At 40.4% G+C, this 13,008-nt stretch overlaps 2 protein-coding genes across 7 annotated transcripts in view; both read right to left on the bottom strand.

Annotated features, from left to right (window-relative positions):
- The window catches only part of LOC117477954 (collagen alpha-1(XIV) chain-like), a 206,395-nt gene that overhangs the window by 130,492 nt on the left and 62,895 nt on the right, over positions 1-13,008 (bottom strand). For all 6 annotated transcript variants that reach the window (XM_034124781.1, XM_034124782.1, XM_034124784.1 and 3 more), the window contains 4 exons: positions 12,174-12,338; positions 11,774-11,935; positions 9,004-9,173; positions 6,733-6,859 (listed from right to left, as the gene is read on the bottom strand). In XM_034124781.1, the coding sequence (XP_033980672.1) occupies positions 6,733-6,859; positions 9,004-9,173; positions 11,774-11,935; positions 12,174-12,338 (624 nt within the window). The remainder of the gene's footprint in view (positions 1-6,732; positions 6,860-9,003; positions 9,174-11,773; positions 11,936-12,173; positions 12,339-13,008) is intronic.
- On the bottom strand, positions 3,850-5,074 carry LOC117477958. Its single transcript, XM_034124790.1, has one exon. It carries the CDS (start codon positions 5,063-5,065, stop codon positions 4,301-4,303), a length of 765 nt encoding a protein of 254 aa, XP_033980681.1. The 5' UTR covers positions 5,066-5,074; the 3' UTR covers positions 3,850-4,300.

Here is a 13,008-nt window from a genome sequence, read left to right as displayed (position 1 = left end):
CAGAGACAAAACATAACACTTCTACCAAACACATTGCATCCGTTTTTAAACAATGTATGGATTTTAAGTTAAAAATGATTATTATCCCAAAGAATTTCGTTGTAATTTCCATGTGTCTGAATTTGACAATGATTTAGTCCAAAAGCTTGTCTTATAGTTTATTTTAGACTTCCACAAGTCAGTGTAAGCTGATTTCTCTCTGATCTCAAAGCAGAGAAACAGCCAAATGTGCAAATACATTATATTTTCTTTAACATATTATTTGCTAGATATGATTTTAATAAAATTGCCAAGCTTTAAAGTTTGTTTCAAGTTTGCTGACGACACGACCGTCATCGGCCTGATCACCGGGGACGACGACACGGCGTACTGAGAGGTCAGAACCCTGTTATCTTAGTGCCAGGAGAACAACCTCCATCTCAACGTCAGCAAAACCAAGGAGCTGATTGTGGATTACAGGAAGCAGCAGAGAGAGGGACACGCCCCCATCGCCATCAATGGGACTACGGTGGAGAGAGTCAGCAGCTTCAGGTTCCTCGGTGTCCACATCACTGAGGACCTGACATGGACTCTTCACACTACCACCATCACCAAAAGAGCTCGACAGCAGCTCTTCTTCCTCCCCAGGCTGAGGAGGTTCAACATGGACTCCAGGATACTCTGCAACTTCTACAGGTGCACCATAGAGAGGATCCTGACCTTCTACAGGTGCACCATAGAGAGCATCCTGACCTTCTACAGGTGCACCATAGAGAGCATCCTGACCTTCTACAGGTGCACCATAGAGAGCATCCTGACCTTCTACAGGTGCAGAGAGGATCCTGACCTTCTACAGGTGCACCATAGAGAGCATCCTGACCTTCTACAGGTGCACCATAGAGAGGATCCTGACCTTCTACAGGTGCACCATAGAGAGGATCCTGACCTTCTACAGGTGCACCATAGAGAGCATCCTGACCTTCTACAGGTGCACCATAGAGAGCATCCTGACCTTCTACAGGTGCACCATAGAGAGGATCCTGACCTTCTACAGGTGCACCATAGAGAGGATCCTGACCTTCTACAGGTGCACCATAGAGAGCATCCTGATCTTCTACAGGTGCACCATAGAGAGGATCCTGACCTTCTACAGGTGCACCATAGAGAGTATCCTGACCTTCTACAGGTGCACCATAGAGAGCATCCTGACCTCCTACAGGTGCACCATAGAGAGCATCCTGACCTTCTACAGGTGCACCATAGAGAGGATCCTGACCTTCTACAGGTGCACCATAGAGAGCATCCTGACCTCCTACAGGTGCACCATAGAGAGTATCCTGACCTTCTACAGGTGCACCATAGAGAGGATCCTGACCTTCTACAGGTGCACCATAGAGAGGATCCTGACCTTCTACTGGTGCACCATAGAGAGGATCCTGACCTTCTACAGGTGCACCATAGAGAGGATCCTGACCTTCTACTGGTGCACCATAGAGAGGATCCTGACCTTCTACAGGTGCACCATAGAGAGCATCCTGACCTTCTACAGGTGCACCATAGAGAGCATCCTGACCTTCTACTGGTGCACCATAGAGAGCATCCTGACCTTCTACAGGTGCACCATAGAGAGCATCCTGACCTTCTACTGGTGCACCATAGAGAGCATCCTGACCTCCTACAGGTGCACCATAGAGAGGATCCTGACCTTCTACAGGTGCACCATAGAGAGCATCCTGACCTTCTACAGGTGCACCATAGAGAGGATCCTGACCTTCTACAGGTGCACCATAGAGAGCATCCTGACCTTCTACAGGTGCACCATAGAGAGGATCCTGACCTTCTACAGGTGCACCATAGAGAGGATCCTGACCTTCTACAGGTGCACCATAGAGAGCATCCTGACCTTCTACAGGTGCACCATAGAGAGGATCCTGACCTTCTACAGGTGCACCATAGAGAGCATCCTGACCTTCTACAGGTGCACCATAGAGAGCATCCTGACTGGCTGCATCACGGCCTGGTACAGCAGCTGCACCGCCCTCAATCGTAAGGCTTTACAGAGGGTGGTGAAAACTGCACAGCACATCATTAGGACGGAGCTGCCATCCATGGAGGACCTCTACACCCAGCGGCTCAGGAAGAAATCCCTCATGATTATAAAAGACCCCCATCACCCCAGCCACAAACTATTCTGCCTGTTGCCGTCTGGCAGGCGGTACCGCAGCATCAGGACTAAAACCACCAGACTCAGGGACAGTTTCAATCCACAGGCCAGATAAGACTGCGAAACACCTGAACTTCAATATTTTTTGTTTATTTATTCATTACTCAACTATATATATATATATTGTATTTATAAGAGGTATTTTTAAGATTCTCAGAGACTTTAAATATACAGGGTAAAATGCTTCAAACATTTTAAACTCATAAAATACAACTTAAAAGATAAAACACCAAATATGAGTTTCGATTTGAGATCCGAGTATAGACATATTGGTGCAGTGTCAGTTCTGTTTGGGGAGAGATTTCAAGAGGGATGGGTTAGCTCAGGAGATGGCTATGTCCCCCAAGGTCCACAAATTAGTTTTGATTAAATTGTTTCTCCTCCAATTTCCATCCTCTGTTGACTATAAGGCACACAGCTAAAGCACATCATTCCAAAATCTATCAGTATTTAATGTCACGTTCTATTTTTTGCCATAGCCTAAACTAGCTTAGGCAGCTAATAATAGCAGCAGCCAAACTCCATTAACTTTGTTACTAGGTCGCCACGAAAGGTAGCACCCCTCCTGTGTCGACAGGGGAGGAGTCCCCTGTCATTCATCAGCTAGAGCCAGGCAGTGAGAGGTGGGAGAATCCTGCCAGGCTGTGGTTCAGTGGTTCAGTGTTTCAGACCTCATGACGGGGCCTCAGGCTACAAGAGCAGAATTAGAGCTCACCACAGGACTTCCTGTCAGAGGCAAAGGATCAGGCCTCCGATGCATAATGGAACACCTGTGCAGCTCTTATGGCCCACCTTTAGTGGGGAGACTCTTGTAGGAGCCATAAAACATGTATAGTAATGTGTTTTGTTTGAATATAAGATTTGTTTGATCACTATTGATTGGTTGGCTTGGGTCACATGGATATGGGCGGCACTCATTATAATCCTGTTCACCTGCGTGAGGTGTGTGTGTGGAAGAGAGGGTGACACAGGGCCGTTGTACTTTTTGTTGACCGCAAGATTTATGATTGCTTTGATCATTATTATTACAATGTCTAATCTCCGCGTATTTTTCATTAAACTACATTACAATTCAACAGAGTTTTGATCTCAGTACTCTTTTTTAGCGTGTCATACAATATCAAACAGGCCCGGCCTCAGCCTCTCAGCGACTTTGTTTGTTTCCTGCTGTCGCTATAACTCTGTTACAGGTAAAAGTCCTGTATTCCAAATGTTACTCAAGTAAAAGTACAAAAGTATTGACATCCAAAGTACTCATTATGCAGATTGCCCCATACTATAATAATATGTTATCAAGGGTTTAAGGGTTGTTTATATTTCATATTATTTTTAATCCAAATCTGCAAATTAACTAAAGCCTCTGAATTGTAATAGCGTAAGTAAAAAGTAGCAAAAAATTGGAATTCACAAGAAAAGTACTTTCCCTCAAAAGAGTATTTAAGTACAGTACTTGAGTAAATGTAGTTGCTTTACACAACTGCCTGCTGGTGGATCGTCATTACTATCATTACATTACATTGCAATGTTCCTTATAAGACGCTTCTACCAAAAGCAACTTCCATACTTAATACTGTGGACAATTCCCTCAGGAGTCATTTGGTGTATTGCCCAAGGACACTGCTACATAATCAGTAGGTGACAAGGTCGAATGTAATAACCTTTTATTTTACACATGTGTTGTTTTTGTTTTAACCAACATTGCATTTATTTCATCTGCGTTCCTGGTCAAGTCAAAAGTCAAAAGTCAAAACAAGTAGAAGATAAACAGTATGTTATAACATATTTGACTTTAAGACTTCACAACCATAATTGCATTTACTTTCATGTTTGATTTGATTTCTATAATGCTTTAAAAACTAGGTCAGGAACATTTCCACCATAAGCTGATTGCATGTTGCCTTTATCTGTCTGTACCCCCTCCGTCTCAGGGTATAAAGGATGATGTCCATGCATAGAATGCAGGGGGAAATATCAGAAACACCATATCAAAGCAGACCTGACTTGAACAAATCTCTATTCAAATGACAAAGGCTTCAGGGAAGATTAAGTTCAATGTTCAATGACTTGCTTTATCAATGCTCAAAGTGAACATCGTCTTTAAGCTTCATTTACATAATCACTATTCTTGCTCTGGCATGGAGACAGCAGTTCCCTGAGAGTCTCTTGGTTCCTCCACAACGCATACACCATGGCCCCCAGCAGGGCGAGGACAGCCAGGGATTTGATCACAGCCCCTAACACTTTGATCCAGAGTCCAGAGTCAGCTGGTTTTCCTGGTAGGAAGAGAATCGTGCGGGCAGGGCTTTCTTCCTCACTTAATGGGTTCTTCATCCTGCAGGTGAAGGTTTGCACGTGTCCATGCTCTTCCTCCATGATGTCCTTCTGCAACTCCTTCCACTCTCCGTCCCCCGTCTTCCAGCTGTAGGTGACAGGTCCGGCCCCGGTGGTGTCCCCCTCACAGGTCAGCTTACAAGGGCCTCTGCATGTCAGAGGGGAGACCCTCACTTGCGGCTTGGGAACGTGTTTGATCATTACAGCTGTATATGTCTCACCTTGGACCTTGTTGTTAATCTCCACTGAATAAACACCCTCGTCAGCTTTGGTCATGTTCTTGATCATCAAACGTCCGGTGTGTATATCCAGGGTGGCTGTTCCTTTGTATGTGAGGTAATACATACTTTCACAACAATCTACCAGCAAATCACCGTTACACGTCCAGAGGATGCTGGTGATACTTTTGGAAGGAAAAGACCTCAAGTCCAACGTCAGACTGTTGCCCTCTTTGAAGTATATCTGTGTTTCTTGAGTAACAGAAGAGCTGAGCTCCACCAACAGCAGACAAAGCACGACCACTTTCTCCATGTTCACAGCTCAGTGCCGGACTGAAAGACTTTTTGATTTCACATCAGCTTTAGTCTATCAGTTTCTGTCACCAAATGACGCCGACAGCATTTCCTTCCTCTTTCTCAGAAGACTAATCTTCTTCTTCAGAAAAAGAAAGCAGCAAATGGGCAGAACCTCTAAAACGTAGATGTAACTCTCCCACTTAGGCCTTTTCACAAACTGCTTTCTCTTTTACGACAATCACACATTGAAATGTTCTTCCAGCTGATCTTTAACCCTTTTCACACTGTTTCCCGTAGTGCAAACATCACTTAGTCTTGCCAACATAAATGTTACTGCAATTTGAGATGTTTGTTTAAATGAATTGTAAAATTATATTTATATGACAAATGTACTAGTATTTATATGTTATACATCTGTATTTTATCTATTTGATTTGTTATTGTGATAGGCATTATGAAATGTTTTTATTGTTTGTACAGATGCAAATGAGCTTTAGCTATAATCTGGCATATATATATATATATATATATATATATATATATATATATATACAGGGTATATGCAGGAATCCTGAAGTCAAATTTAATACCTTTTAAGACCTTTTTTAAGACCCTTTCCATACATTTTAAGACCTCATCGCCACTTTAAGTTTTAACCGGTTTCATTGGCGACACACTTTACCTCACATTCACTATATACAGTATTGATTGTCCTTCCTCCTTATCTTCCAACCATTTGGACGCAAACTTGCATTTCCCCATAACGATGTTGTTTAACAACCGGCGTAAACGGACCTTCGCGCGCTATCAAGCAGTGAGCGTGCGATGTCCTGTTCAGATGACGTCAAATCCAACGGGATGCCATGAATAAACTACACAGAATCACACTACACACCTACGCAATGATTACATTCAGGCAGACTGTAGAATACAACCTCTTTGGACAATTTATATACTTATTGAAAACAAGCTACAAAATGTAATACCTTGGAAAATGCCGTTTAATACTTTTTAATAGCCTTCATTTTCGCTAAATTGATTTATCAACTTGTAATACTTTTTAAGACCCCGCGGACACCCTGGTATAGCATCTCTTCTCTTTTTGAGATGTATGAATTTGTATTCATGGTCCTTGTTCAATAAAGATATATAAAGCAAAACAAAAAGATTATGCATGGGAAAAAGAACTTGTGTTTGAAATGTATTCTCAGAATTCAGAATTTGACGCCAAATTCTGTAATAAATAGTATAGATGTATGAAATGAATAATATATTAAATAGAAAAATAGAAAAAAAACTAAATGTCTTTCAAAAGTTATCGCCAGGCCTCGGTTGTTTGCTGCTGTTGAACGGACATTGGTATTCTCTTCAACCGACTACACTGACTATCTCCAACAGTGTTTCAGTAATCTCAAGTACTGACAACAAATACATTTCTACTAAACAAGGCTATGCAGAAAATGTGTAGGTACGAAGTTGTTGAAAATGTGGATAAATAGGACATTTGGTAAAAAAAGAAAAACCTTTCAAATGTTCTTTGCAGCAGAAGTATAACAATGTAATCAATAAATTGATGTCAAATGATTGTATTGTGTTAAATGATTGATCTATTGTAATTTGCAGTGTAACACTACCCACATTCCCTGCAACATTCTCCTGTGTCGTCTCCAAATATAAACTTACATGTAGTAGCACTTCCTCTCAGGGCCTCGCTGGCCGAGCTGCGGTAGACGGCAAAAACAGCCACCTGGTACTCTGTCAGAGAGTTCAGGTAATTCAGCTCCACACTGTTCTCTGTTCCGTGCACCACCTTAAACACAGATCACACAGGGTGTTAGCATGAAAGCTGCAGAACTGCTTTACACTCAGATATGAAGATCGTCCAGTCTTAGTATTCGTTTTGGCATTTCTAAAATGTTTCAGTGTGTCAGCAAGCAAGTTTGTTTGCCATGATTATTACTGTTAGTTATTTCAGCTACATCTCTGATATTTAAAAAATACTTTAATTAGCTCTGGTTCTGCAACCCTTTGGTACAGACAGCAGCATTATGTACATCACAAATCATTGAATTATCCAAAAATGCGGTGTTTACTGGGGAACTTCATGTTGCACGGCTGAAAAAGCACCACATGTTGCTGTAGGCATTCGGCTCGTCTCCAAAGAGATTTCAATTGAGTGTAACTAGATCAGATAAGCTTTGATGAAACCTCAGTGTTCCTTGTGGGGAAACCGGGGCCATTCCAGCTGCACGTTATAATCCACATCAAAGGGAAAGTGGATAAAAATGAGAGGGAACTGTATATACATAAATATCAACTCAGAAAATTACAGCGATGCGTATGTGCAGTTATACAGGTAGGAAAACTTCCAACGACTTTTAAATCAATTTACCGCACAGGTTGTCAGGTTCCTACAGACAGACGACACTCCGACAGTTTATTAGGTACACCTATAGCTTAAATTATTGTAGAGGGAGGCTGTGGCCCAGTGGATTGTGTGCTGGACTTCGAATCTCGGGGTAGCAAGTTCGAGTCCCACTGCAGTCAGCATGTCGTTGTGTCCCTGAAGACACTTCCCCCCAAATTGCTCCTGTGGGGATTGTCCACAGTACTGAATGTATGTAAGTCACTTTGGATAAAAGCGTCTAACAAGTGACATGTAATGTAATAATTTAATTGTACTCTGAGATCGATTCACACAGGACTATTACCATCGCCAGACTTAATGTGGTTTAGAAATAAAAACCTCTAATTTGTATGGGCTGATTTGGACTGAATAATCCAAGTCTGTATTTTACCAACACTATTCCCCTGATATGATGACAAGGCTCTGAGTGAAAGCTTTAAAAGGCCGAGAGAAAACCACAAACTTTGCAAAGAAACAAAAAATCTGAGATGCCAATCGATATGGGACTAATACTTTCACTAATTACACAATTCACTAGATTCTGATTGTTCAATAACAGCATTCTATGGTCTGTTATTTATTTATAGTAGGCTCATGCTACGGATAAAAGATTAACACAGTTCAGATTTTTTGGTTTATTTTAGCTAAGCAATAAAATAGATTTTAATCAATATCCTTTGTCAAATGTCTTCTTTATTTAGTATTCTATAAGACAGATCATTTACAGCAAACAAGTAATTATTGAGAAATGAAGGATTAAGTCTATCCGCTTGCTATACCTGACATGACCGCTTTGTTTGGTGAAATAATCATTTCTGTGAGAATTTCTTCTGACAAATGACAGTCATGGCAGATCCTGATAGGAATAATTAAGATGGCAGACGACCTCAATAATTATGACAAATGATGCATTTCTAAAGAGAGCTGATTCTGGTATTTAGCCTGACCTCATTTACATAAATAGGGTGTAAAGAAATGTAACCTGTCTGCATCACACATTGGATCAAAGCTTCAGGGGTTTCTGGAAAAAATCACTTTCTGGTAGCAGGATAAAGTTTTGAAATGTTGGGGGGCAATGGTGTAATGAACCTGTAGAATTGTTGCTTTTCATGATGCAAATCACCTAAAAATATATTGAAGTAAATCCTTACACACTTAGCTGAGCAGCCTCTATTGAAGTGCTGTCACTACATCACTAATTGAGCATTTTTGTTATCGTCTGCTGGGAATTCAGAAACAAAGTTACACCAATTAAGAGACTGTAAGGAAACCCCCTCTCATATTTGACGAGAAGCAAGAGACTCAGATCTACCACATAGTAACCATTGAGTTGGAAAACAACTCCAATGAAACTTAAATTCTTCTTGCATTGACAGGAAGTTGATCCTTGTGGCAAAAAAAACAACTTTACAGATATTATCAGAAGTGCAAGAAGTATGAGAATCACAGGAGTTAATGTAAACTGTAGTGATCATGTAAGAGGATGTAACAAATAAAGTAATTTCCATCCTTGTGTTATAGATTTAAAAAGTAAATATTGCAGGTACCTTTTCTTCCGGCTGCCCCCCGCTGGCTGGGTAGTAGACCACGCGGTATTTCTCCACCTGGCCCGACGCGTGCGTCCATCTCACCCGGAAGGTGCGGGCAGTGATCTCTGATGTCACCAGGTCGCGGGGCGGCTCCATAGAGGTGGGTTGGGGGTCAGGTTCTCTTCCCACTGGAGAACAAGCAGAGAAAAAGAAAGGGAAAAAAGCACATGTTGGATTTACTCTCAAATGTTGAAATACTTAACAGACAAAATAAACAAAGAGTGGGATTATATGGAACAAATGGAACAATAATCATATTAATAATGATAATAATAATAACAATAGTTTGGTATATCGCACATATCGAGTTATTTGAAATGTATTATTATTGTTATTATTATTATTATTATTATGGATGTTCATGTTTTTATAGTTTATAGTTATTTATATATTTTATTTTATTTATTTATTTTATTTTTCCACGTGGGAAGATTTGGTATGCAATTTAAAGATAAGGTATTCATTGTGACAGTTATCTTTTTTCATCTTATTTATTTTTATCTCGTCTGTTCTTCATTAAAAAAAAACTAGATGTAAATATTGCATGTATATACAGTGGAGGAAATAAATTGATCCCCTGCTGATTTTGTTAGTTTGCCCACTTACAAAGAAATGTACAGTCTATATTTGTAATGGTAGGTTTATATCAACAGTGAGAGTAAGAATATCAAAAAGAAAAAAGATGGTGTTCTTAGGGTTATAGTCAGCATCTCTCTTCCTCCAAACACGGCAGGTCGAGTTGATTTTGTATAATTCAGATATTCATTGGCACATTTCAGACGTGCCTTCTCGATCAGGGGGCCTTGCGGGCTTAGCAGGGTTTGATCCATTATGGTGTAGTGTGTTACCAATAGTTTTCTTGGTGACTGTGGTCCCAGCTGCCTTGAGATCATTAACAAGTTCCTCCCGTGTAGTTCTTGGCTGATCCCAGACCTTTCTCATGATCATCAATACCCCACGGGGCGAGACCTTGTGTGGAGCCCCAGAAAGAGGGTGATTGATGCCTATTTTTTTCCCCATCCATTTTCAAATAATCACACCAACCGTTGTCTCCTCCTCACCAAGCTGCCTTCTGATGGTCTTGTAGCCGATCCCAGCCTTGTGCAGGTCTACAATCTTCTCTCTGAGGTCCTTAGACAGCTCTTTAGTCTTGGCCATGGTGGAGAGGTTGGAATCTGAGTGATTGATTCTGTGGACAGCTGTCTTTTATACAGGTAACAAGTTGATATTAGGAGTACTTTCTTAACACTAGAACCGCCAATTGGGTCAATTTGACCCAGAGCTGTTTTTTATTGTGTGTAACTTTTTTTCAATAAAATATTAAAGTCTTCCAGTCCGTGACTTTTCCTGAAAGTGTGTTATGTAGCACCCTATGTTGTTAAAAATTGTCAATATGAAGTCAGATTGAAGAATTCGCCCAAAAAATTGCCATTTATACCTATTTCCGCCCAGCGGGTCATATTGACCCCACCCCTTTTCATATAAACATGACGTGTTGCTATAGCAACGCCTTTTGTCTACTGCGGTTCCTTATAGATTGAGAGATAGATTGAGAGAGAGAGAGATAGATGGATAGATATATTGATTGATAGTTATAGATAGAGAGAGAGAGAGAGAGAGAGAGATAGAGACAGTCTGTAGTGAAGGAGTGTGCTCCCGCTCACGGGAGACTGCTCGCACTGCTCTCCGCAGCAAACAGCTGTGGGGCGAGTTGAAAGTACGTTATGCTGGCCGCGGTGTCTAAATAATGCTTCCGGCCCAGCGGGCCATTTATAATGTCGAGCCCTGAGAGTCCACAGATTATATTGGTATACGTTTCATCCCTGTGCGATCAAAACTCTCTGTTCAATAAAAGAACATTTTACCTTGAAAATCAATGCATTCTAATAGCGGGTCAATTTGACCCAGGTGGCGGTTTTAGGTATAAAAAATCTCTGGCGGTTCTAGTGTTAAAGGAAGAGGACGTATGTAACCATCTCTGGGAGCCAGAATCCTTGTTGGTTGCAAGGGGATCAAATACTTATTTCCCACAGTTAAATGAAAATACATTTTGATCTTTTATATAATGTCAATTTTTGGATTTTCTTTTTGATATTCTTACTCTCACTGTTAAAATAAAACTACTATTAAAATTATAGACTGTTAATTTCTTTGTAAGTGTGTAAACTTTCAAAATCTGCAGGGGATGAAATCCTCCACTGTATATATACATACAATATTTATATCTCGTTTTTGTTTGTTTTGAAATGAAGAACATATATATATATATATACATTTATATCTGTATTGAATATTGTATGTTTATATATATATATATATATATATATTATTTTTAGATTCATCTTAATATGTAATATTTTTAGATTCATCTTAATATATATATATATATATATATATATATATATATATATATATATATATATATATATATATACATATTAAGATGAACCTAAAAATATCCAGTTTTATATGCAATCTTCTACACTTTTTGCAGAAGTGGAAAATGAGACTGTGAAAACATGACCTGCTGTTTGAGCAGCATGTTCAGTATGTGTATATATGGCGCTTGGTGAATGTCCTGACTTAGAAGATATTGCTACAATATATTAGACAGGGGTTTGTTTTTGATTGCTTAGGGATCTCCTGTAGTTATAATGATAACCAACGGAATAAAGTGAGTGAGCGCAGTGCAGCTGTCTGCCGCATCATGTGACTCGGCTGATCAGACCTTTGAGCGTCTTGTCCAGCACATCCACTCGGTCGCACACCGTCTTGGTGAGGCCCTCCACGATGTCGCTCATCACGCTGAAGTCCGCCACATTGTAGACGTGAGTTTCCTCAGGAGGAGAGGCGATGGCCTTCAGCTCGTTCTCATCAGCGTTCTTCACACCTGGAGAGAGACGGGGAGACAGAGAGAAAGAGAGACAGTGACAGTGATCAGATGGTTATATTAAAGAGGTATCCAAGGAAAAGGTCAAAGAAATGTAGTGTATGATCAGTGGTGTGAAGTAACTAAGTACATTTACTCAAGTACCATTTTTTTAGCATCATGTCTTGAATACTTTTGACTGTATTCTCAAAAAGTCATGTCAATGTGTATTATTAGTCTCAGTATTAGTGCAGCATACCAATGGCAAACAGTTCTATCCCAGCCTCCCTCAGGCTCTGTGCAGGGGGGATCACATCATCCTGGGACTTCCCGTCGGTGATGAGAATTCCTATCTTGGGAACACCGGGCCTGGATCCAGACTCGGGTTTGAAGCTGTTCTCCAGGATGAAGGTCAGAGCCAGGCCTGGTTAGAGAAGAGAGGATACATTCAATACAATAAGACACAGACACTAACCAGATCATAAAATACAATAAAAGGAAAAGGAGAATGTTCATCCTGACAGCATTAAAAAAACTCTTTCAAAATTAAACTTCATTCAATGATTTTATTTCCATCTTGTTAAATCTTCTAAGCCGAGTTATATTAAAGTCATGACAAAAAAGGAAAGCCATTCAAGCAGCCCAGCATTTTTCCAATACTTGTTTTGACATGCTATGATCCAGATCTTTTGGGCAAAGTGACATCTACTGTTCAAATAAAAATCAGAGCCACTTATAATGCTTTTTACAGAATACTTGTGATAGTGAGGTAATCCCTGGCTGACAGTATGATTGCCTCCTGTTCCCCACTGCAGCACAGTGAGATGACGTACGATGTCTTGGCTAACAGACGTAATGACCATGATGGTTTAAAGTGTTATTAAAAGCTCGACAAGTGTCAAGTTTAATGAGCGTGTTAACATAATTAGCAGCTAAGTTCTGCTGAGTCCATTAATGACACTATTGATCGTTTATGTTTGAGCCCTGCAGGGTGCTTGAACATTACTTCAGCTTGTTGACCGACACCATTACACACTCTGAAGAAGTAACTCTGGCAGTTGTTACAGTCAAAACAACGTTTTATGTTGCATCAT

This window comes from Trematomus bernacchii, unplaced genomic scaffold, assembly GCF_902827165.1.
Source record: "Trematomus bernacchii unplaced genomic scaffold, fTreBer1.1, whole genome shotgun sequence".
Lineage (NCBI taxonomy): Eukaryota > Metazoa > Chordata > Actinopteri > Perciformes > Nototheniidae > Trematomus > Trematomus bernacchii.
This window is presented reverse-complemented; position numbering and strand designations above follow the sequence as displayed.

What these genes read in the sequence shown, in the direction of transcription:
- LOC117477958 (XM_034124790.1), bottom strand. Translation starts at nt 5,065, where the DNA reads ATGGAGAAAGTGGTCGTGCTTTGTCTGCTGTTGGTGGAGCTCAGCTCT.